Source organism: Hippopotamus amphibius, chromosome 14 (genome assembly GCF_030028045.1).
Source record: "Hippopotamus amphibius kiboko isolate mHipAmp2 chromosome 14, mHipAmp2.hap2, whole genome shotgun sequence".
Taxonomy (NCBI): Eukaryota; Metazoa; Chordata; class Mammalia; order Artiodactyla; family Hippopotamidae; genus Hippopotamus; species Hippopotamus amphibius.
This window is the reverse complement of record NC_080199.1, coordinates 61,296,983-61,323,404: the sequence shown is the minus strand read 5'-3', so window position 1 is coordinate 61,323,404 and position 26,422 is coordinate 61,296,983. Positions and strand designations below refer to the sequence as shown.

Genomic DNA, 26,422 nt, shown 5'->3' with positions numbered 1-26,422 from the left:
CTTAAAATCCGTTAAGCAGAAGCTTCCCATTCCAGCTTCAATATCCTAAGGCTTAGAGGACCCTGAGCACATTGGTCCCCTTGTTCTCAGTTTGGCTCTCGCTCCAGGGGTTGGACCCGAGAAGCCCTCGCTGCCCAGCAGATGGCGCTGCGCTCGCAGGGCACCTCCGAGCGCGCAGGGGGCGCTCCGGCCCGCCCCTCGCCCCACCCTCGGTGACCCTCCCTTCCGCCTACCGAGCCCGCCTCTCCTTGCACGCGCGCAGCCGTGCGAACGTTGGCCTGTGGGGAGCATGGCGGCGTCTTCGAGTGCCGAGAAGGAGAAGGAGCGGCCGGGCGGTGGCTTCGGAGCGGCGGGCGGTAACAGCACGCGAGAGCGGCTGCTGTCTGCGCTCGAAGACCTGGAGGTCCTGTCGAGGTGAGGGCCTGGCTGGGGCTGGGTCGGGAGGACTGATTCGGGACCACCGGCCTGTCTTGGGCTGGTTCCCGGGGCTCGGCGGGGAGGGCCGCGCTCGGGGCTGCGGCGCGCGCTCCCGAGGACGGGGCACGAGGGTCGCGGACGTGGGCGCGCCACCCTCAGGGACTCGGACGGCGTATTCCCCCCTTAGGGGACATTTTGATAGGGACAGCGACCCTGGGACCCCAGACTGTCAGAAGCGTAGCGGACCTTAGAGTTGGCCGGGGGTGAGTTCCTTCGTCCACCGGTACTCGACACACACAGAAGGAGCTCCCCTGGGTGCCGCGCGCTGGGGCACGGTCCTGAGGGGGAGACTAGATGCCGACGAGGAGGAGCCTAGTGTCGAGGGGGAGAGACATACGTGTCAGCAGTGACTGTGGCGCGGAGCCTGTTTTTTTGTTTTTTCCTCCAGAAAAATGGGTTTATTTGGAATCAGCAAATAATTGCATTTCACAAGTCTACAATTATGGTTAGCTACACGCAAGTCTTGCAAGATAAGGAAAGGAGAAAAGGAAATTGGGAGGGCCATAGTAAATGAAGAGACCATTGGAGGAATTCAGAGTTTAGGGTAGAGTGGATTTTCATTGGCTGAGTTGTGACAGGCTCTCATTGGCTGAGGTCTTTCCAAGTGAGATGAGAGTGTCTTTCTTCTTCCTGTTGGGCTCTGCCATGGTCTTTTATCATGAGAGCATCTTTTGGCTTCCCAACTCTATTTTTTTAAGCTCTTTATTGGAATATAATTGCTTTACACTCTTGTACCAGCTTATGAGGTACACCAAAGTGAATCAGCTGTATTTATACACATATCCCCATATCCCCTCCCTCCCGCGACTCCTCCCCACCCTCCCCGTCCCGGTCTTCTAAGGCATCACCCATCATCGAGTTGATCTCCCTTTGTTATACAGCAACTTCCCATAGCTATCTGTTTTACAGTTGGTAGTTCATATATGTCTATACTGTTCTCTCACTTCATGCCAGCTTCCCCTTCGCCCGCCCCCGCCCCCCAACCCCGTGTCCTCCAGTCCATTCTCTGCATCTGCATCCTTATTCTTGTCCTTTCACTGGGTTCATCAGAGCCTGTTTTGGTAGGAAGTTACCGGCCCTAAGCGCCTGCCCCCATTGTAGTCAGGGCAGGCTTCCTGGAGAAAGGACTGCATGGGGCGACTGAGTCCCGCAGACCCACTATGCGGCACGTAGCTGGAACAGCATATGCAAAGGCCTGGAACAAGCACGCACGACGTGGTGGTGGAATTGCCAGTTTGGGGTGGCTGGAGTGCATCGTGTCATACGGCAGAGGTAGGAGATGAAATTGGACGTCCTCCTCACTACCCTGCTATCTTTCACGGTAGTTTGTCAAATTGAAGCGTTCCTTAGTTCCAGTGCCTTCACTTGGATGTGAAAATTGTTTTGGTTCTTCCTCAGAAAATGTTCCCATCCCCACTGTCATGGTGAATTCTTAACGCAGTCTCCCAACAGTTTCATTTGCCTTAATGCTTCTGCACTTTATCCTTCTGTATTACCCAAGAGCAGAGCTAGCTTTTTAAAAAGGCGTCTCGTATTACTTTTACGCTACAAGATATTTGGTAGGTTCCCATTGCCCAGTGAGGTAAAGTTCAAATTTAGAGTGCAGTAAGGCCGTTCTCCACCCCTGTTAATCCATTTTGTCGTCCTTATTTACTGTCACATCCTTGTGCCCTCCCATACCCTTCATTCCAGCCTCGGTGAATGCTCCTCGTTCTCAAGCTAGCCAGCTTCCTCAGCTTCAGCGCGTTTTTACTCCACCTCCAACTTGATGAATCGTTCCTTTATCCTCCAGAATCCAGTTCGTGTCACCTTTTCTTTCTTTCTTTCTTTTTTTTTTAAAGTATAATTTCCATTTTATTTTCTTTTCAGAGAACAGGATATCTTCAGTCTTTAAGGACTTAGCTCCTTACATGGGCTTTGGTGGAGCTCGTGGGGCAGCACCCGCAGGTCTAAATCGGGGTGGAGGTGTTCGGTCCTTCCGGGCTTCCCGAGAACGATTCCTAACTACTTTGCTGTGAGTGGCACAACTCACACAGTAATGTAGTTTCACATACAGCTTGGGCAGTACATAGGCGTGGAAAACATTCGCTTCGGAAATGTCCCTGGCGGCTGTGGCCTCTACGATGTTCCGAATGACGAACTTCTTAATGGCCTTATCCGTGGGCACGCATCAGGCACAGTTGGTGCAACGAATAGGCTGCACGTGGCCGCGGCCCTTTTTGGCACGACCATTGTTCCTTCTTTTCTTGATCATCTTGGAAGCGAGGAGACGAAAGAGCCGTGTCACCTTTTCTGTAGTCAGCATTCTTTAACGTTTTAGGATAGGTCTAATATACAGGCATACCTTGTTTTATTACACTGTATTGCACTTTGCAGATACTGCATTGTTTACAAATTGAAGGTCTGTGGCAACCCTGTGGCAAGCAAGTCTGTTGGTGCCATTTTTCCAACAGCATTATTTTTAAATTCATGTTGTTTTTATTTTATATATTTTTAAACTTTCTTTTTTAAAATTTATTTTATTTTATTATGATTATTTTATTTTATTTTATTACTTTAAAAATTTTTATTTTATATTGGAGTAAAGTTGATTTACAGTGTTGTGTTAGTTTCAGGTGTACAGCAAAGTGATTCAATTATCAATATATATATCTGTAACCAAGTCCAAGTTCGTACTGCTCACCACATAACAGGACAGTAAATCGAGAGATGAGTTGCTGGGGCAGGGAATAGCGACTTTATTCAGAAAGCCAGCAAACGGGGAAGATGGTGGACTCATGCTCCAAAGAACCATCTTGCTGAGTTAGAATTCAGGCTTCTTTTATTCTCAAAGGGGAGGGACTAAAGTCAAACATTTAGGTCAGCCTCCCCAAGGGATGTGTTAATTTCTTCCTCATTGCAGTCATTCACAGTGGGCCTGGTCAGGATATTTCCTGTAAGCTAAACAAAGGTATTTTAGCTTAATGCTCATTACCTGGCAGGCAGGGTGCCCAGAGATGGGCCATTATGTACAATTTAAGCTTATAGACAACATCTCTTTAGTGATTAACTTGTAATAGAATACAAAGGTTCTTCCCTGTTATGTATGTATTCTTTTTCAGATTCTTTTCTCATAGGTTATTATGTATAAAGTTTCCTGTGCTATACAATAGGTTGATGATCTGTTCTATATATAGTAGTATGTATATGTGAATCCCAGCCTCCTAATTTATCCCTCTTGCTCCACCTTTCCCCTTTGGTAATCCTACATTTGTTTTTTAAGTCTGTAAGTCTGTTTCTGTTTTGTAAATAAGTTCATTTGTATCATTTTTTTTAGATTCCATGTATAAGCGATATCATATATTTGTCTCTCTCTGACTTACTTCACACTTCCTTAGTATGATAATCTCTAGGTCCATCCATGTTGCTGCAAATGGCATTATTTTATTCTATTTATTTATTTATTCATTTATTTATTCATCTTTATTGGGTTATAATTGCTTTACAATGTTGTGTTAGTTTCTGCTGTACAACAAAGTGAATCAGCTGTGTGTATACAAACATCTCCTCCCCCATGAGCCTCCCTCCCACCCTCCCTACCCCACCCCTCTAGGTCATCACCAAGCATCGAGTTGATCTCCCTGTACTATACTGCAGCTTCCCACTAGCTATCTGTTTTATACATGATAATGTATATATGTCAATGCTTCTCTCCCAGTTCGTCCCACCATCCCCTTCCCCCACTGTGTCCACAAGTCCTTTCTCTACATCTGCGTCTCTATTCCTGCCCTGCGACTAGGTTCATCAGTACCGTTTTTCTCAATTCCATATATATGTGTTAATATACCGTATTTGTTTTTCTCTTTCTGACTTCTCTGTATGACAGACTCTGGGTCCATCCACATTACTACAAATGACTCAGTTTCGTTCCTTATTATGCCTGAGTAATATTCCATTGTGTATATGTACCATATCTTTATTTATTCATCTTTCAATGGACCTTTAGGTGCTTCCATGTCTTGGCTATTGTAAATAGTGCTGCAATGAACATTGGGGTGCATGTTTCTTTTTGAATTATGGTTTCGTCTGGATATGTGCCCAGGAGTGGGATTGCTGGATCATATGGTAGCTCTATTTTTAGTATATGTGCTGCCAAAGCGAGCACATCTATTTTTAGTTTTTTAAGGAACCTCCATAGTGTTCTCCATAGTGACTGTACGAATTTACCTTCCCACCAACAGTGTGGGTTCTCTTTTCTCCACACCCTCTCCAGCATTTATTGTTTGTAGACTTTTTGATGATGGCCATTCTGACCATTTTGAGGTGATATCTCATTGTAGTTTTGATTTGCATTTCTCTAATAATTAGCAATGTTGAGCATTTTTTCATATGGCTGTTGGCCACTTGTATACCTTCTTTGGAGAAATGTCTGTTTAGGTCTTCTGCCCGTTTTTTGATTGGGTGGTTTTTTTGATATTGAGCTGCAAGAGCTGTGTGTATATTTTGGAGATTAACCCCTTGATGGTTGCATTGTTTGCAAATATTTTCTCCCATTCTGTGGGTTCTTTTTGTTTTGTTTATGGTTTCCCTTGCTGTGCAAAAGCTTTTAAGTTTAATTAGGTCCCATTTATTTACATTTGTTTTTATTTTCATTACTTTATGAGGAGGATCAAAAAAGATCTTGCTGTGATTTATCTCAGAGAGTGTTCTGCATATGTTTTCCTCTCAGAGGTTTATAGTGTCCAGTCTTACATTTAGGTCTTTAATCCATTTTGAGGTTATTTTTGAGTGTGGGGTTAGAGAGTGTTCTAATTTCATTCTTTTACATGTGGCTGTCCAGTTTTTTCAGTACCACTTATTGAAGAGACTTTCTTTTCTCCATTGTATATTCTTGCCTCCTTTAACGTAGATTAATTGACCATAGGTGCAGGGGTTATTTCTGGGCTTTCTGTCCTGTTCCATTGATCTATAAATCTGTCTTTGTGCCAGTACCATACTGTTTTGGTTACTGTAGCTTTATAGTGTAGTTTGATATCAGGGAGTCTGATTCCTCCAGCTCTGTTTTTCTTTTGCAAGATTGCTTTGGTTATTTGGGGTCTTTTGTATTTCCATACAGATTTCAAGATTTTTTTTGTTCTAGATCTGCAAGTAATGCAATTGGTAATTTGATAGGGATTGCATTGAATCTGTAGATTGCCTTGATTCTTCCAATCCAAGAACATAGTGTATCTTTCCATCTGTGTCATCTTCGATTTCTTTCATCAGTGTCTTATAGTTTTCAGAGTACAGGTCCTTTGTCTCCTTAGGTAGATTTATTCCTAGGTATTTTATTCTTTTTGATGCAATGCTAAATGGAATTATTTCCTTAATTTCTCTTTCTGATCTTTCATTGTTAGTGTATAGAAATGCAAGAGATTTCTGTGTATTAATTTTTGTATCCTGCAACTTTACTGAATTCATTGATGAGCTCTAATACTTTTCTGGTAGCATCTTTAGAATTTCTATGTATAGTATATCATCTGCAGTGACAGTTTTACTTCTTATTTTCCAATTTGGATTCCTTTTATTTCTCTGACTGCTGTGGTTAGGACTTCCAAAACTGTGTTGAATTAAAGTGGTGAGAGTGGACATCCTTGTCTTATTCCTGATCTTAGAGGAAATGCTTTTACCTTTTCACCACTGAGTATGATGTTAGCTGTGGGTTTGTCATATATGGTCTTTATTATGTTGAGGTAGGTTCCCTCTATGCCCACCTTCTGGAGTTTTTATCATAAATGAGTGTTGAATTTTGTCAAAAGCTTTTTCTGCCTCTATTGAGATGATCATATGATTTTTATTCTTCAATTTGTTAATGTGGTGTATCACACTGATTTTGTGGATATTGAAAAATCCTTGCATCCCTGGGATAAATCCCACTTGATCATGGTGTATGATCCTTTTAATGTATTGTTGGATTTGGTTTGCTAGTATTTTGTTGGGAATTTTTGCATCCATGTTCATTAGTGATATTGGCCTGTAATTTTCTTTCCTTTTTTTTTTTTTTGTGATGTCTTTGTCTGGTCTTGGTATCAGGGTGATGGTGGCTTCATAGAATGAGTGTGGGAGTGTTACTTCCTCTGCAATTTTTTTTTAAATTTTTTATTTTATTTACTTTGTTTGTTTATTTAATTTATTGGCTGTACTGAGTCTTTGTTGCTGCCCGCAGGCTTTCTGTAGTTGCAGAGGGTGAGGGCTATTCTTCATTGCAGTGCATGGGCTTCTCATTGTGGTGGCTTCTCTTGTTGCAGAGCATGGGCTCTAGGTGTGTGGGCTTCAGTAGGTGTGGCAGGTGGGCTCAGTAGTTGTGGCTCGTGAGCTCTAGAGCATAGGCTCAGTAGTTGTGGCACACAGGCTTAGTTGCTCCGCAGCATGTGGGATCTTACCATGGGATCTCACCTGCATTGGCAGGTGAATCCTTAACCACTGTGCCACCAGGGAAGCCCACTCTGCAATTTTTTTAAAATAGTTTCAGTGGGGTAGATGTTATCTCTTCTCTAAATGTTTAATAGAATTCACCTGTTTAGCCATCTGGTCCTGGAGTTTTGTTTGTTGGGAGTTTTAAATCACAGTTTCAGTATCAGTACTTGTGATTGATCTGTTCATATTTTCTACTTCTTCCTGGTTCAGTCTTGGGAGATGGTACCTTTCTAAGAATTTGTCCGTTTATTCTAGATTCATTTTATTGGCATATAGTTGCTTATAATACTCTTATGATCCTTTGTATTTCTGTGGTGTCTGTTGTAACTTCTTTTTTTCATTTTTAGTTTTATTGATTTGAGCCCTCTCACTCTTTTTCTTGATGAGTCTGGCTAAAGGTTTATCAATTTTATTTATCATCTCCAAGAACCAGCTTTTAGTTTCATCAGTCTTTGCTGTTGTTTTCTTTGTCTCTGTTTCATCTTTCTGCTCTGATCTTTATGATTTATTTCCTTCTACTAACTTTGAGTTTTGTTTGTTCTTTTTCTAGTTTTAGGTGTGAGGTTAGGTTGTTTTTTTGAGATTTTTCTTGTTTCCTGAGGCAAAATTGTATTGCTATAAATTTCCCTCTTAGAACTGCTTTTGCTGCGTCCCATTGGTTTTGGATTGTCATGTTTTCGTTTTCATTTGTTTCTAGGTATTTTTAAATTTCCTCTTTGATTTCTTCAGTGATCCATTGGTTGTTTAGTAGCATATTGTTTAGTCTCCACATATTTGTGGGTTTTTTTAGTTTTTTTCTTGTAGTTGATTTCTAATCTCATAGTGTGGTTGGAAAAGATGCCAATTGATATGATTTCAATTTTTTTAAATTTACTGAGGCTTGCTTTTTGGCTCAGCATGTGATGTATCCTGGAGAATGTTCCATGCGCACTTGTTAAGAATGTGTATTCTGTTGCTTTTAGATAAAATGCTCATAAATACCAACTGAGCCACCTGGTCTAATGTGTCATTTAAGGCTTGTGTTTCCTTGTTGATTTTCTGTCTGGATGATCTGTCTATTGATAGAAATGGGGTGTTAAAGCCCTCCACTATTGTGTTGCTGTCAATTTCTCCTTTTATGGCTGTTAGGATTTGCCTTATATAGTCAGGTGCTCCTATGTTCAGCACATACATATTTACAATTGTTATATCTTCTTGGGTTGATTTCTTGATCATTATGTAGTGTTCCTTTTTGTCTCTTATAACAGTCTTTATTTTAAAGTCTATTTCATCTGCTATGAATATTGCTACTCCAGCTTTCTTTTGATTTACATTTGCATGGAATAGCTTTTTCCGTACCCTGACTTTCAGTTTGTATGTGTCCCTAGATCTGAAGTGGGTCTCTTATAGACAGCATATATATGGGTCTTGTTTTTGGATCCATTCAGCCAGTTTATTATGTCTTTTGTTGGAACATTTAATCCATTTACATTTAAGGTGATTACTGATACGTATGTCCTTATTGCCATTTTGTTAACTGTTCTGGATTTGTTTTTGTAGGTCTTTTTTCTTCCCCTTCTCTTTTGTTCTCTTGTGATTTGACGACTATCTTTAGTGTTGTGTTTGGGTTCCTTTTTTCTTTTTTGTGTGTATATCTAGTGTAGATTTTTGGTTTGCAGTTACCATGAGGTTTTGATATAACAGTCTGTGTATGTACAAGATTGTTTTAAGTTGCTGGTCTTTTAATTTCAAATGCATTTCCAGTATCCTGCATTTGTACTCTCCTCATGATTGCTGGTTTTGATATCACATTTGTATGTGGATGATTTCCTACCTTTACTATATGTTTGCCTCTACTGGTGATCTTTCCCATTTGTAATTTTCTTGTTTCTAGTTGTAGCCTATTCTTTTCTGCCTAGAGAAGTTCCTTTAGCATTTGTTATAAAGCTCATCTGGTGGTGCTGAATTCACTTAGCTTTTGCTTCTCTGTAAAGCTTTTGATTTCTCCATCAAATCTGAATGAGAGCCTTGCTGGGTAGAGTATTCTTGATTGTAGGTTTTTCTTGCATGTTCCTCCTTGGGTTTATCCTCCATGGGACTCTGTGCTTCCTGGACTTGGGTTACTGTTTCCTTCCTCATATTTTTTCAGGCCCTTTCTCTCTCTCTTCTCCTTCTGGGACCTGCTATATTGCGAATGTTGGTGTGTTTAATGTTGTCCCAGATGTCTGTTAAACTGCTTTCATTCTTTTTTTTTTCCATGGCAGTGATTTCCACCATTCTATCTTCCAAACTCAGTTACACATTTTTCTGCCTCATTTATTCTGCTCTTGATTCCTTCTAGTATATTCTTCATTTCAGTTATTGTATTGTTCAACTCTGTACTTTATATTTTCTAGCTCTTTGTTACAAAACTTCTTGTATTTCATGGTCTGTGCCTTCATTCCTTTTCTGAGATCATGTATCATCTTTACTATCATTACTCTGAATTCTTTTTTAGGTAGACTGCCTATCTCCAGTTCACTTAGTTGTTCTTCTGGGGTTTTATCTTGTTCCTTCATCTGAAACATGTTCCTCTGCATCTCATTTTGTCTCACTTTCTGTGTTTGCAGTCTCCATTCTCCAGACTGAAGGATTGTAGTTCCCGTTTCTTCTGCTGTCTCCCCCGTGGTGGATGAGGCTGGTCTTAGAGGCTTGTGTGAGCTTCCTGGTGGGAGGAACTGTTGCCTGCACTGGTGGGTGGAGCTGGGTCTTGTCCCTCTGGTGGACAGGGCCATGTCGAGGGATGTGTTTAGAGATGGCCGTGGGCTGAGGATGACTTTATGCAACCTGTCTGCTGATGGGTGGGGCTGTGTTCCTGCCCTGTTGGTTGTTTGGACTGAGGTATCCCAGCACTGGAGCGTACAGGCTGTTGGGTTGGGCCAGGTCTTGGTGTCAAAATGGCCACCTCCAGGACAGCTCATGCCAATGACTACTCCCTGGTACCCTTGCCACCAGTGTCCTTGTCCCCACAATGAGCTATAGCTGCCCCCTGCCTCCCCAGGAGAGCCTCCAAGATCAGCAGGCAGGTCTGGCCCAGTCTCCTATGTAAGCCACTGCCTTTTCCTTGGGTCCTGGTGGGCACAAGACCTTATGTGCACCTTCCAAGAGGGGAATTTTTGTTTCCCCCAGTCCTGTGGAGTTCCTGCAATCAAGCCCTGGTGGCCTCTGAAGCCAATTGCCTGGGGGCTCCTCCTCCTAATGCCAGACCCCCAGACTGGGGAACTTGACATGGGGCTCAGAACTGTCACTCTTGTGTGAGAAACTCTGTGATATAGTTATTTTCCAGTTTATGTGTCCCCCAGCTGGTGGGTATGGGATTTTATTGTATCATGAATGTGCCCCTCCTACTGTCTTGCTGTGACTACTTCTTTGTCTTTGGATGTAGAATATCTTTTTTGGTAGGTTCCAGTCTTTTTTGTTGATGGTTGTTCAGCAGTTAGTTGTGATTTTGGTGTTTTCATGAGCACAGGTGAGTTCAGGTCCTTCTATTCCACCATCTTGTCTCCTCCACCTTAATGCTGTTTTTAAATCTTTAATTGTTTTTAGACATAATGCACACTTAATAGACTACAGTAGAGTGTGAACATAACTTTTACATGCACTGGAAAACCTTAAACCGTGACTTGCTTTATCGTGATACTCACTTCATTGCAGTGGTCTGGAAAACTGAACCTGCAGTATCTCCAAGGGATGTCTGTATTGTTTTATCTGACCTACCAATAATTAGCATTTTATCTTTGCTCTGAATTTAGTCCTTGCCGCAGCAAGCATTTCTTACCAGATTCCTAGGTCAGTGCAATACTACATGATGTAATAAAAATCTAAAAACACAGACACCAGAAGTTAAATAGCTTGAGTGTTTAATCCACTGTTTAGACTATTAGATTGAAATACTGCCAAAAAGGGCACATGGAATTTCCAGTCAGCCAGCAGTTACTATAGTGTAGAAGAAACTCATAGGTATAAGGCCGCAGTCTTAATGTATTTCCTCTGTGTAAATGTTTACACAGATTAATATAAGTGCTATTTCCTTCTTTGTCTTGATTGGCTTTATAGTTTGTGGTAAAGAACTTGTCAGCTTCTTTAGTTAATCCTATTGGATGAATGCCAGCATGATTTTTTTAGTAAAAAGACCCCAGTGAGACTGAGTTTTCACTATATGAAGCTTTCAGTTAAGTCATTCAAGTTTCTGGTTTCTGTGACATAACTACCTTTGAAGATAAAGCTTCATTTAGTTCACATTGAGTTTTTATTCTGTGTAAATTATTAAACACCAAATTAAAATTCTGTAAATGCTGACTAGCCTGTGGCTTTTCTGAATAGGACCAACTGTCATTTGAAAACCTCAGTGCATTCAACCAAACTAGTACTTTTAGAATCATTGATCGGCCAGAGTCAGTCTCTGAGTACCTCAGAGTACCTTGAATAGGTAACCATGTAGTTCTGATACAAATTTGTTTTCCATTAGATTCAGAACAGCTAACGATTAATTGGAAGATACCTGCCTTGCTCCTTTATGAGCCAATTTTTTCCACCTCCTTGAATTCTGGGTCTTGTTCTGCTTGAAATATTCCCTTGAACTCTTTCTTCTTTTGGGAGACTTCTCACCTGAAAGCCATGTCTAATACTTGATTGGCTTCTAGCATCTTTGTTAAGGAATCTTGATGACACTGATGAGTGTGAAATTAGTCGATTTAAAATGATCCTTATTATTTGTTCATTTTGACCAACCACATGGTAAGGATAGTGGTGATTAATTTTTCTGTGAATATGTTGACTTTATGAAGAAGTGACACCTCCTTTGGGAAGTAGTGGATGCTGCCTTTTGTTCTGAGTACATCTTAGTCTGAGAATTTCAAATGTTTGCCTTATTGTAATCAGTGATCTGCTACTTCTCACCCTTCTACTCTGGAGCCCAGTAAATTTCTTTTCTCAGTTTTACTTGCTGTAACATAATTTGTCTGTTTTGCTGAGTAACCCTAGTATGTATTTCATGTCCACCAAGTTCAGGAACTGTGTTTCTGAGCCTTCCCATCCGGGATAACGGTCTTTGAGAATGTCTTCTGATGTTGGACAATCCAGTAGTCAACCCTGAGATCTTGCCTCTAGATTAATTGGCTCGTGGGCTCTGTATCTGCTGTGTGTTTACCTGCTGCTGTCTGTACCTGTAGGAGTGCATATACTTGATATTCATGTACTCTTTGCTTGAGATAGCATAGTTAAGTAATTTATCAGTTATAGTAAGTTTAAGACTAAATTTAAATTCTCTTGTATCTGGATTTGGCTAATTTCTCCCTCTCTACATTTGATTCTTGGTTATCAAGTATAGCATTTTCTGCTTGATGATGTGTAATTATCCACTGAAGTTTTGAATCATCATTTAAATTTTCCTCAAGAACCTCGGTGTTTCTGAAACTTCCTCCTTCAGCTTTCCAGTTGTACTTGATCACCTGATGTGCCGAATTCTCTTTTGCTTCCTCTAAGAGAAGCTGCAGTTTTTCAGTTTCCCGTTCTGCAGGAATGCCCACAGACATGGAGTTCTAATTAATTTGTAGTCCTCATGGAATCTGTTGACAGATTGGTTAAAGGCTGCTTCTTTCTTGAGGCACTCTGCCCCCTGTGATAATAGCCATTGTCTTAGAAATTTGTTTTTCTTCTTCTCTGATTTTCTTATGCCATATCTGCCACATTGTTTTATTTGTTCATCTCTAAAGGAAGACTGGGTGATAGTAGGTAAGTGAGAATTTGTCTGTTTCATAATCCTGGAGATGCTTGTTGGTGGTAATGGAAGAGATGTCACTTTGGTTTGCCACCTAAGACTCATTGGAACCCCTCCACAGAATGAGGCTGCTCCAGTGTGATTTTTGTCTCATTATGTGCCCAATCAGACATAGCTACAGATACTGATTCTGTGATGTGTGAAGTTTGTCATTATCCTCTGAATGAACTTTTTCTCTTTGCATTTTTTAATGAAAAAATGAAAAACTCATTATTGTATCCTCTTGACTTTAGAAAGTAGTGGGTGTAAAATTTGGCTTTTTTTTTTTTTACTATTACTTGATTATATAGCCTTTTAGTATATTATAATACTTTGTAAGATGTGATAGAATTATCAGGTAGTCTTTGGAGGAATTAAAAAAATAGAAACCTATAGGTAGTTTGTAGTTTTAAAAAGTTTTTCTTAACCTGTTTGTAACTGAGAACTCATTGTAGAACAGAAACCATATTGATAGGAGTCTTGAGGTTTCCCCACCAGCCTGAGGTGTAGTACCACAAATAACATAGGATCCAACCCTGTGTAAGTTACATTTGTGTGGAAATGTGGAAGGATTTTAATTTAGCATGCCAGGAAAACAGCTGCTTCCTCCATAGCAGGACAGGACTCCCACTCCTATAACCAGAGAGAGATTGCAGAGGCTCCTTCACCCTTGGGGAGGACAAAGGTTTCCATTTTGTCCTAAACAGTTCGTGAAGAGCACTGAATCTTATAGACCTCTTCCTCCCTGTACTCCTGTACTCCTCTGCCTAAGGCAAGCCCTTGTAAGGTTTTCTGCTGATTTATATTCTCAGATTGGCAAGAAAGGCAGAAAAAGGGTCATTCTGCATCTCCCACCATACTCCAACCCCCTCAGCACCATCCCTTTCCCCCCACAGAAACTAGCTTTTGTTTAGGCCAGGGGTTCTCAACTCTCTACATCTCATTAATGGGATATAGAAAAGAACTAATATAACATGCTATTTTTTCATAAAATGTCTGTTTAATCCATTAGCAAGTCCTGTCAGCTCTGCCTCCAAAATATATCCTAAATCTGTCCATGTTTCCCCATTGTCGTTACTAAATCCTAGTGGTGATGACCTAGTCAAAGCCAGTGTCATCTTTTGCTTGGACACTACAAAAACCACCTAACTTGATTCCCATTTTAGCTCTCTTACAGTCTGTTCTCCAGATAGCTCAGCAGTTGTTTAAAAACATAAATCAGGTCATGTCATTTCCCTGTTTAAAATAATCCAGTAGCTTTTCTATGCACTTAAGAGTGAAATACTAATCCTGTACCCTGACCTACGAGGTCCTACACAATCCAGCCCTACCCCTACCCCACTTCCTTGTCCTCACTTTGTATCCTGCTCCCTGGTGCCTGCTGTGCTCTGCTCACATTTCCTCAGCCCATCTTTGGGCCGATGAACTAGCTGTATCTTTTACAAAGCATTCTTTCCTCCCACATCTCCTGGCTGGCTTCTCTTATGGCTTCATGTTTTACTTCAAAGATATTCCCATAGAGAAACCTTCCCTGACCACCCAGTATAAGTAGCCAAACTACCTCACTGACACTCTCTGGTATAACACTCTTCTTAATTTTCTTCCTAACCCCTGTCACTCTGGTCTTACTTATATATTTTCTTGTCTTCTGTATTGGAATTTAATTGCCATTGTTCACTTTTATAACCCAAGCATCTAGAAAGTGCCTGGCACATAATAGGCACTCAAGAAGTATTTGAATGAGTGAATAAAGACTTTTCATTCCCTTATCCACTTTTTTCATTAATTAGCTAATTAATTCATACATAATGGTGAATGGGAGGGAGGTAGTAGTGGAGAAGGTTGAATCCAGTTGGCACCATCCACAAAAATTGCCTGAGGTTAGTGAGAGGAAGGTGGAAGGTGGAAGTATGAAGGTAAAAATAGCATGGCAGCCAGTGAGAAGGTACAAACCCTGGGCTGACTAGTAGTGTCAGGTAGCTACTTGTGAAGCTGTCCTCTCCTGGATAATTTCTGAATTAAGTCCCATCTGTCAACAGTTTTGAAACTTGTAGAATATTACCTGCTACACATTTTTGCCAGTCATTCTACTATTTTTAATGTAGGAAAATTGGCATAGTTAACAAATGAGCACTGTAGAAATATATGATTTATTATGTGTAAGTATCCCTCTTAGCTGATACCTGTTTGGTTAATTTAAAACTTTGCAGGCCAGAAGTCCTGTGTCGCAACTACTCAGTTCTCCCATTGTAGTGGGAAAGCAGCCTTAGGCAATATGTAAATGAAGGGGTGTGGCTATCTTCCAAGAAAAGTTATTTACAAAAACCACAGATGGGCTGGATTTGGCCTGTAGACCCCTTATGTAGGAGTTTTTCTTGCATAAACCACCCATAATGCACTGTCTGCATTTTCTACTTAAGTTTCTTTAAAGTGAAATGAGCATTTGGACACTCATCAAGCAGTCTTAGGGCAGGCTCTTGCTGAGGTTTTTTTTTTTTTAATAAATTAATTTATTTTATTTATTTATTGGCTGTGTTGGGTCTTTATTGCTGCACACGGGCTTTCTCTAGTTGCTGCAAGTGGGGGCTCTTCATTGTGGTGCGCGGGCTCCTCATTGTAGTGGCTTCTCTTGTAGAGCGCGGGCTCTAGGCGTGTGGGCTTCAGTAGTTGCAGCACACAGGCTCAATAGTTGTGGCTCACGGGCTGTAGAGCACAGGCTCAATAGTTGTGGCGCACGGGCGTAGTTGCTCTGTGGCATGTGAAATCTTCCCAGAGCAGGGCTCGAACCCATGTCCCCTGTATTGGCAGGCAGATTCTTACCCACTGCACCACCTAGGAAGTCCTTGCTGAGTTTTTGATTTTACTTCTCCTGGTTCCATACAGTTATCCTTTGCAAACCTCTAGTGGGTGTTTCCAAGCTGAGGTTTTTTTTTTCTTTTTTTATTGGCTGCATTGGGTCTTTGTTGCTGTGTGTGGGCTTTCTCTAGTTGCTGCAAGTGGGGGCTACTCTTCATTGCGGTGTGCGGGCTTCTCTTTGCAGTGGCTTCTCTTGTTGCAGAGCATGGACTCTAGGCACGTGAGCTTCAGTAGTTGCAGAGCTTGGGCTCATTGGTTGTGGCTCACAGGCTTAGTTGTTCTGTGTCATGTGGGATCTTCCCCGACCAGGGCTCGAACCCGTGTCCCCTGCATTGACAGGCTGATTCTTAATCACTGTGCTACCAGGGAAGCCCCCAAGCTTAGGTTTTTATAGAAAGATTTTATCCTATTCAGAATCATACTTCATTTGTATTTATATACGCAGTATTAATTTATATAATTATAGTAATAGTAAAATTTGAATAAATGCGTCTGGTAATGAACACAACTGATCTCAGTGAGAATGCACTGTGCTGGTGAGAGCTGAAGTCCATGGTCAAAGTGGCCTGTGGGGCAATAGCTCTGAGTCCTCAGCTTGCTGTGGGTTCTATGAATCCAGCAAGGCAGTCAGGTAGAGATCAGATAAGAGAGCCTCTGTTGTATTTACTTTGGAAACTTTGATTTTGTTTTATAGAGAACTTATAGAAATGCTGGCAATTTCAAGAAACCAAAAGTTGTTACAGTCTGGAGAGGAAAACCAGGTAAGCAGTTTCTTTTTGAATTAAAAACAAAAAATCTCAATCATTTCTGCAATTTCCTATTAATATTTACTTTGTGTGAGAACAGGAAGCACAGATTCTATTAAATTATTAATTGCAGTTTTTAAATTGATATTTTTTGCATCATTTAGGTAAGATTGAGATATAATTGACATATAACATTGTATTAGTTTAAGATTATATATATCATAACGATTTGATATATGTACATATTGCAAAATGATTATCACAGTAAGTTTGGTTAACATCCATCACCTCATATGGTTAAGGTTTTTTAGGGATCCAACCCGCACCCCCTGCAGTGGAAGTGCCAGGGAAGTCCCTAATTTTCTTATGATAAAGAACTTTTAAGAAAATTGCCGGGAAAGTGGCACCTTTTCATGTACCTGTTGGCAATTTGTATGTCTTTGGAAAAATGTCTATTTAGTTCCTCTGCATATTTTTTAAGAACTTTTTGCTTGCTGAGATTTACTCTCTTAGCAACTTATAAATTTACAGTACTCTATTCTTAATATAGTCACCATGGTGTATGTTATATTTCCAGAACTTATTTATCTTATAGCTGGAAGTTTGTACCTTTTGACCACCTTCACCCATTTTGCCGCCTTCCCCCTGCAACCACCAATCTGAGCTCTTTTTCTATGTGTTTGGCTTTTCTTACATTCCACATATAATGGAGATTATAGTGTTTGTCTTTCTCTGTCTGACTTACTTCCTTTTATATAATGTTCTTAAGGTTCATCCATGTTATCCCACATGCCAAGATTTCCTTTCTTGTGGCTGAATGATAGTCCTTTGCGTGTGTGTGTATGTGTGTGTGTATAGATCTACATCACATTTTCTTTATCCACTCATCCATTGATGGGTACTTAAGATTACTTCCATGTCTTGGCTATTGTGCATAATACTGCACTGAACACGTGATTGCACATATCTTTTCAAAAATAATGATTTCATTTCCTTTGGGTAAATACCCCGAAGTAGAATTGCTGGATCATATGATAGTTCTAGTTTTAATTTTTTAACTAACCCCACACTTAATGGAATGTTTTCCACAGTAGCACCAAATTTTAGATTCCCACCAACAGTGTACTAAGGGTTTTCTTTGTCTCCATATTCTCACCAACACCGATGTCTTTCTGGTGATAGCTGTTCTAGCAGGTGCAAGGTCATACCCAGTTGTGGTTTTGATTTGCACTTCCCTGATTATCAGTGATGCTGAGTACCTTTTCATGTATTTTTGGCCATTTGTATATCTTTGGAGACATGTCTGTCCAGTTCCTGGTGTTAACTAAAATCATCTCAAATAAATTTTACCTTCCCTGAGAAATGAATAAACCTCATTTTGGCATATTGCTAGTTCTGAAAGATTTGTTTTATTTTCTATGAAAGAATAGCATATAATTAGAAAAAGTAGAAAATCTCGATATTAATCTCTTCTGAAATAATCATAGGTAGGCTATTTTTTATTTTTAACAATGATTAGAAAATAATACTTTGAAGGTATTAAAATTTTATGCACTAGCCAGTTCACGTGTGGATTCTTTGTTTCGTTGCAGTGTAGTTCTTCAGTCTTCTGTTGTCTGCTTTAATCAACTATTATCTGACAGGTCCTGGAGTTGTTAATTCATAGAGATGGGGAATTTCAAGAACTAATGAAATTGGCACTTAATCAGGGAAAAATCCATCATGAAATGCAAGTTTTAGAAAAAGAAGTAGAAAAGAGAGACAGTGATATTCAGCAACTACAAAAACAGCTAAAGGAAGCAGAACAGATACTGGTAAGTTGATATAGAGGCTGGTTCTTAATGTAAAAAAGGATTTACTGCATTTCTGAAAAATAAATCTATTATCAGAATTTTGAAGTGGTAGAAAACTTGAATTTCCAAGTCTAAAAGTGACAGATTGTCAGTTTGGTTAGATGAAAGACTATGTCATTCCCCTTTTAATTATTGTTTTGTGATAGTCTGCATTACTTTTAAACCATATTTTCATTATTTAAAAATTTCACAAGATTGAATTAATAGAAATGGGAAGTTTTACTTTTATCCTGTCCTAATATAAAGTTTCATTTATTAATAGTTTAAATCTTTGTTTTAGAATTATCTTTGAAATCAGTAAAAATATATACCAATTTTATAAATTGATTAAAATTTACATTTATTTAGTCTTCCATCCTAAAGTAGGTGGGATTTGGATATATGTCAAGGACTCTAGTTTTCCTTTCTTGTTCTTGGCTACTATTTCAAAGAGACAATTTATTTGCTATTATTTGCTCAGTTATTTCACTAAATACTCACTAATGTAATTGTTATATGGTGGTATTGCAGGAAGAGCTGAGTTTGATTCTCATATGGACCAGACATTGCTGGCTCTTCTCTAGATTGGATTTCCAAAAGACAGTGAACACAAGGACTATGAAAAACTCAATTCCATGATGTAGATAATGGCAACTAACAGTTATTAAGTACTAGTGCACCAGGCTCTGTACTTTGCACTTTACATGTATTATCTCAGCCTTCTTAACAATTGTATGGGGTCAGTACCGTTATTCTGTTTTTACAGACGAAAACCATGATTTTAAATAAATACTTACCTTGCCCAAGAGGTGAAAGTAGAGATGGAACTTAAACTTAGACCTCTCTGACTCCATACTCCTAGCCCCTGTGTTATGGTTGAGGATGCATATACTACTAGGTTAGGTTCATTTTCCCCTTTAGTTTGCCTTTGCCCAGGGCAGGGTGGGTAGAGTTCATTATAATAGTCATTAAGCATGGAGGTAATAGTAATGTAATGGTAATATATAAATGAATGAGACTGTCAATCCAAGTATTTATCTTGTAAACTAGAAAAAAATATTTTTGGTATTTTATCCTTGAACTAGATGTAAGAATAGGATGCTTTGGGGCTAAGGTAGTACATGGTCTGTTTTCTGCATGCCTGTGATAGACAAAAAAAATGGTAGTGAACAATCCAATTTATATTTTGTTTCTAACAACTGATTTGTGAATGGAGACTGAATCATAAATGTGTTTCTTTTTTCAATGATTGTAACTGATATAAATGGTACCCAAGTGGTGTTTCAGAGTATTACAAATAAATTGTGGCGATTTCCAAATTTTGCATATTGTTTCTATGGGATAAATGATTTTGTGAATTAAGCCAAAAACTGGGCATGGTACAGTTCTGAATAATCCATATTTCTTTTTTTAATGTTGTTTAAATTAGGCAACAGCTGTTTACCAAGCAAAAGAAAAACTCAAGTCAATAGAAAAAGCAAGAAAAGGTTAGTATTGTGGGAACACTTAATGACTTTCTGAAAAATCCAAGTTTTGGTTTCAAGAAACTGACGAGAGTATTATTGGTAATCATTTGCTGCTGTTGAAGTTTCCAGTAAATTCTCATTGTAAAGTGTCGGCGATGTTACAGCACTATGCTGGATATTGCGAGGGAGGTGTCCCATCATCTTTCAGGTTATAAGAAGCAGTAATAGAAATTTATGGCTATTACCCAAGTGTGCAATAAAAACAATGGGTTTTTTAAATTCTTGGGAGAATATATAAGAGAATATGGGCTGGAAGCAAATGGGATATGAGGTGGATCTTGAAAGATAGAATGGAGAATGAACGAGAACATTCATTGGACAACTGGAATGGGACTAGAACACCATGAAGTCAGTACTAGATAAGGTTTCTGAGATGTGTGCACATTTAGTGGTGCTTCTAGAATAGCAGTCCCCAACCTTTTTGGCACCAGGGATGGGTTTCATGGAAGACAATTTTTCCACTAATGGGGGGGGGGCATGGTTGAGGCGGTAATGTGAGCTATGGGGGGTGATGGGGAGCAGCGGATGAAGCTTCACTTGCTCGCCCGCCGCTCACCTCCTGCTCTGCAGCCCAGTTCCTAGCAGACAGCAGACAGGTAGCAGACCGGTTGGAGACCCCTGCCTTAGAAGCTCATCATGACTTCTTGTGCTGTGCTGCTCTCTTTAAAAGGCTTCCATTTTGGATCTTTTAGTTTGCATACTAAAAGTCAGAATTATAATGAAGACTTTGGTTATTTGCTTTTAATGATTTGTAGGTATGATTTATATCTAACTTCCCTCTTTTCCTATTTTAGATTAACTACTGTTAATGTTTAGTGTGTATTCTTCCAAATTTCTCTTAGATCTGTAATACATATGCAACAAGAACAATACAAATACATATGACATATGTTCTAAAATAAAAACCAGGTCATGCTGTACATATTATTTACTAATGTCCTTTGTTTCACCTAATGAATATATTTGAAGTATGAAGTGTATCTATGATGTATGCCCTTAGAAACTTGCATGTTTACTAACTGAAATGTTAACACTCTCCTCTTGACTCTCTCAGGCGCTATCTCCTCAGAAGAAATAATTAAGTATGCACATAGGATTAGTGCAAGTAATGCGGTGTGTGCCCCACTGACCTGGGTCCCAGGTAAAAATAATTCTTTTTACTAGATATATGTGGTTTTGAAAATTATTAATTACATAAAAATAGGAAAAAAGATTTAAATATAAAATGTATTTATCCTTAGAAACATGTTACATATTTTCACATCTTTAGTGTCTTATAAGTGATAACAAAGGCCATGGGTTTTATCAGTTTTGTTTTCTACAAAGCTGTTGCCACTGGGAACTGTATTTCTTTCCTTTAAAAAAAAAAGTAAGAAATTAATTTTTAAAATATAAGATAATATGTAATAATTCTAAAGCTATAGATTTATATATCTGTAAAACGCAGAGTGGCCAGAAGTCAACTTTTTCGAGCCGTTAGGATTTCCACAAGGGTTCCCGCCTGAGAAGCAGACAGTCCCAACTCTTAAGGGATAAAGATGAAGCACTGGATACCCAGCAGCAGACACATAGGACTGCAGAGAGCTGTAGTAATTAGAAACAGCAGAGAGAAAAACAAATTGCAGCATGTATTGACAGCAGATAAAACATTTGTAAGCCAGAGACCTCAGAACAGCAGCCTTTTGGGAAGAATGGGGGAGGTAGTCATCTCAGCTTTAGTCACTCCTGATGGTGGTATTTTGCCATACCTGAGACACTAAGGGTAGCTACAATTTTGGAGGGTAAATAATATGGCGTTGGTGAGAAAATATTACCAAAAAATTGATCCAAATCTGGCCAAGTTTTCATCAACCCAGAACTAAAAAGTGTTCTTTCATGATTGGAAATGAACGTTATTGGCTCTTGATACTCCGCTAGAAAGTTACAGGAATTAGTCCCCCCCAGCCCCGTACACGGGATCTTAGTTCCTGGACCTGGGATTGAACCCACACCTGTTGCAGTAGAAGCTGGGAGTCTTAACCACTGGACGATCAGGGAAGTCCCTAGGAATTAGTCTTTAAATGACATGATCAAAGAGGTTGGTTAGGAAAAGGTTTTAAGTTAGAAGAATCAAGATTATATTTTTCTTGCTTTGTCACTTGGAATGTTTGCTAAAATGACAGACTTTCCTTTTTTCTCATATAAAGAATTGTGTATTATTGTGATGATCTAGAAAATAAAAATACATGTATTTAAAATTTTAACATATTATGCTCTTAATAACAGTTGATAAGATGACCTTCATATTCCAAAACTGAAAATGTGGCTTGAGTTTTTCAAAGTGAACCAAAGAAAATCAATATTTCAGAAAAGGCATCCAAGCTTATTTTTATATGTGATTGAATTAAAAGCAGTCTCTATTTTTTAGGTGACCCACGGAGACCATACCCAACTGATTTGGAGATGAGAAGTGGATTATTGGGTCAAATGAACAATCCTTCCACTAATGGAGTGAACGGTCATCTACCAGGGGACGCACTTGCAGCAGGCAGATTACCAGGTAACGTTAATCAGAAACATGCTTTCAAACAAAGGCTTTTTTCAGAAATGATGGTGAAGGCAGAGATCTGGCTTTTGAACAGGTTTGAGGGTCTGGATACAACTGATCTTAGTTGCTAGGTTCTCTGCCAGTTTATCCTACTCTCTACTTCCTCTAGTTATAAAGACTGTTCTATATGTAGGCTATGAAATTAGAATAAACTGATTTTACGTGCCAGTTTCCTCAGGCATTAGGCCTCTCATTAACTAAGCTTCAGACATAGCTTTTTTAAATAAAACATACTTTGTAAACAGAATAAGATGTATGTATGTTCAGCTTAAAGAATACCAAGTAAACACACTTGTGGAAAAAAACCCAGATTAACAAAGTGACTAACAAAACTTTTTATGGGGCTTTTAATAACTAAATAGAATATCTTTTTTTGTGAGACTCGGCTCATTCTGAACTTCAGCCTTCCTCAGATTTCGCATATAGGTTTGTACTGTTCTTATATTTATTTTATGTTCCCCATCTTTTACCTTTTGTAGGTGACTGGTTTTGTTTTGATCTGGTAGAACATCTTAAGGTTTTTAAAAGGCATAAAAAAGGGAAAAAAATCAGTCTTTTTTGAGGAATCACTTTTAATATTTTACATATTTCATGTTTTTCCCTGTATTTTTTACATTGCTAAAAACATACTCTAGATAATGCTTTTTTATGCTTAACATTTCATTGTAAGGCTGTCCCTGTTATTAAAAATGCTTTTGTAAACATCACTGTTAACTATCTAAGATACCAACTGGGAACTCACTGTGCATTAGTTTTCCTTGGTATCTTCTCATTTTTCTCATTGTGATATACCGTATCATATTCAGTCATGGTCCAGTCAGGAGACAGAAACCACACCAGCAATATGAAGGAAAATTTAAAGAATTACTAAGTTAGTAACCAGATATTAACTGCTAGATGGTAAAGAGAACTATATTTTTTAAAATGCAGTAATAACAGATATGGGGGCAGCTACTATGTGTAGGATGAGGCAAATACCCAAGGAAGGGACTGACTGAGAAGAGGCTCCTCCCCACCGCATCCCAAGGCTGATATTCAGCCCTGGGTGGAAAAGGTGTAGCTCTGGCCTGTTGGATGGCAGAGAAGTTAGATGAGGTGTCACTGACCAGAGTTGGCAAGTAGGAAATTATCCACTAGGGTCCCCAGGAGACTTGCTGGGAAGTCACCCAACTGGGATGCCACTGATGTCCTGCACACCAACCAGGCACCGCAAGAGGGAAACGCAGGATCCAGGACGGGAAGCCTGTTCCTCCTGTAGGTCTCTGCAGTGCCCTCTACTGACAGAGCTTAACATTCTGGCTGCTGGCAAAGGAGAAATGTTTTCATTGTCCAGGGAGAAGAGTGGAATTGAAGCTTAAGAGGCACTTTAAACTGGAATAATTAATATAGTATACTTTAACTATTTATAATATATATAGAGAGAATATATAGAAAGTACTATATATGACCTGTTATATATTATTATATGTGCATAAAATACATATACATATGAGACATTCGATTTGAAATTGTGAACGTTTTGAATAGTGACTATAGGAAAGTATGATTTTAAAAAAATAAAACCATAGATTCTAGATACTAAAACATCACATTTTTCCTTGATAAATTTGATCATTAATTTGGCCAAATGTATATTTTGATTTCTAGCCTTTAAGAAATTTTACTTCAAATTATTTGCATGAAGGAAAGAATAAGAAGTAAATTATTAGTAGAAATGGTCTTGTATGTGCTTCTTTCTTTTCTCCAGATGTCCTTGCTCCACAGTATCCGTGGCAGTCAAATGATATGGCACTGAATATGTTACCACCAAATCACAGTAATGACTTTTTGTTGGAACCTCCAGGACATAACAAAGAAAATGAAGATGATGTAGAGGTTATGTCAACAGACTCCTCAAGCAGTAGTAGTGACTCTGATTAAAAAAAAGTATGACAAAAAGCATACAAAATTGAATACTATTGAATTCTGTTTCTTAAACAGCAAACGTGTAAAAATAGCCAGGTGATACTGGCTGTAGTGAAACTGTGCTGCCCATTAAAAATCACAGTGGACTTTCTTTTTAAAGTCAAACATCATGGTTTCAGTTCTAAACCATAGGTGAATATTTAGAGAAAATCAAAATTTACTGTTGGAAAAAAAGATTATTCAATTCAGTGCTGTCTAACCTTGTTCTATTCCAGTTGTGTTGGACTTGTGCATAGTAGTTCTGGAAATAAGATTTCAGGGAAATGACCCATGTACATATCACTAATAGGCCTCCTGGAATTACTTAAAAAAGCATAAACAAAGGCAGTGGATCACTGAATGTGCATCTTATCTCAGAAGAACAGAAACCCTCATTTGAAAGTAAAGGCTGTTAGCTTCTGTCACAGGAACAGGAGAAATTTTCTCAATTTGTACTGTTTGTAATTATTGTATTTTTTGTAAATAAACTCACTTTTGTTTGTACTTTGTATGCTTTTTAAAAAAATTAAATATACTTTCGGTGTAGGTGGAATATTTCTGTAAATCCAGTTGCACTTTGTACATACCTTAGCATTTGGAGGATGAGTGAACATGCTGTAATATATGCATCTGAACCAGGAATCCCAACTTGGTAGGTTTCTCAAAGGCACACACTGCCATTCTTAGAAGAAATAAAATGAAGTAGTTTTTTTTTTTTAATAATTGAAAACTTAATGTCATAACAAACATAACAAATTGTATGAAAAGTTCTAGAATGGAAAACACTCTTTGGCCTTCACCTTCCCTCTATTGCAGGTCCCAGAAGGAATCACTTTTAACTTCTAGTGGTTAACCTCCATGTTTAGATAATATGCTTATACAGCTATATTTTGATTTGTCAGTTTCAGACAGTATTGCACCTTTTACTCTTTTTTCTTGATCTTTTGTGGAACATTTAGCAAATATGGTACAGCACAAAGGAACACAATGAAATTAGCATTCTACCCAGAGATCATATTAGTTAACATCTTAAAAAACAAACATATTATATACATTTTGTTTTAAAAAAAAAATGAGAAGATTGAAAGAAAAAAAAAAAGCATACCCCACATTAAGGATGTTAGAGTTGTGCAAAGCACAATGGCAATTGGTTACATTTTAAACTGTCTCGAAAGTGCTATTTCTCAAAGTGTGGCCACAAGCCAAGCATATCCAAATCACTGGGGTGGCTGTTAGAAGGCAGGTACAAGAACCTGCTTCTTACCTTTTAAGTGGGAATCTCTGGGAGGCCTTCACATCCAAATCTAAGTACTGGAGCCCTAAAGCCTGTAAGGTCCTTGTCAGTCACTGCCATTTACAATTCAAGAATCTTAGGTTTTCACTTACAAACCATCACAGACAAAGAACATAACAAGATAAGATGGAAAGATAGGACTAAGGAACACACAGATTCCTTATGAGTATTGATGGATCACCGGATTGGAAAACAAGTGGGAATTTCACACATACCTCAAAGAAATCAAACTGCTGTGTGCCTGCTTACTTGGCATTTATCTGTACAGCTCTACAACTGCTCATCCAAAACCCTTGGTTTAAATTAAATGTATCTCAGAATTTGGATTTTTAAAAATATTCTACAAAGTTAATAGGACTTACGTATGTTCTACAATACCCCCAACAAGATCTGAGGAGGCACCTTATAAATTAAGCACATTAAACTTTCATTTTAAGGCACATTTCACATACACATTATTTAGCGATTTCCCCAACAACACAGTAATTTGTCCTCATTATTCCTCACTGTTACTGAACGGAAGTTTGGGTTTCAGCTTCCCCAACTGGTTTTGGACTTTGTGCAGGTCTTTAACCTGCAGGGCGGCAACTTCTATTTCAGACTTGAGCTTCTCTCCCCCTACACCTATAGAAACAGCTCTCCTTTATGTCCCTACAAATACCTGGAACACAGAATTTTCATTCCCTTCTCTGGGTATACTCAGTACTACTCATCTTGTTCCAGCCCAGGACAAGGACTAGTTAAGAAATACTAGAAAGTCAGTTTTTCACTCAACCAGCACACACTGGGCACTGAGTACTCCCAGTTACCACTGGCTGCAGGGTGTATAATAGAAAGACAGTCTCCAGTCTGAAGGAGTTTACTTTCCCTGAGGCAAGCAATCAACAGAACACAGCATGACGTGTGCTGCAGTTTACAGGCATTGAACCGAACCTGCAAATAATCAACG

At 39.0% G+C, this 26,422-nt stretch overlaps 2 protein-coding genes and 1 pseudogene across 3 annotated transcripts in view; 1 reads left to right on the top strand and 2 right to left on the bottom strand.

The window, feature by feature from the left end:
• Positions 1 to 270: 270 nt before the first annotated feature.
• MED4 (mediator complex subunit 4) lies at positions 271 to 24,687 on the top strand. The gene is made up of 7 exons (XM_057707279.1): positions 271 to 414; positions 16,239 to 16,305; positions 17,934 to 18,104; positions 19,552 to 19,609; positions 20,703 to 20,789; positions 22,056 to 22,187; positions 23,983 to 24,687. The coding sequence occupies exons 1-7, from the start codon at positions 290 to 292 to the stop codon at positions 24,153 to 24,155; spliced, it is 813 nt and encodes a 270-aa protein (XP_057563262.1). The 5' UTR covers positions 271 to 289; the 3' UTR covers positions 24,156 to 24,687.
• On the bottom strand, positions 2,311 to 2,749 carry LOC130835643 (40S ribosomal protein S26-like; annotated as a pseudogene).
• Positions 22,798 to 26,422, bottom strand: part of NUDT15 (nudix hydrolase 15) — a 54,841-nt gene continuing 51,216 nt past the window's right edge. Inside the window, exons 5-6 of one of the 2 annotated variants that reach the window (XR_009048997.1) lie at positions 24,767 to 24,861; positions 22,798 to 23,537 (exon numbers count right to left, since the gene is read on the bottom strand). The gene's annotated coding sequence lies outside the window, so the exon portion shown is untranslated. The remainder of the gene's footprint in view (positions 23,538 to 24,766; positions 24,862 to 26,422) is intronic. The other variant, XR_009048998.1, reaches the window with a different exon arrangement.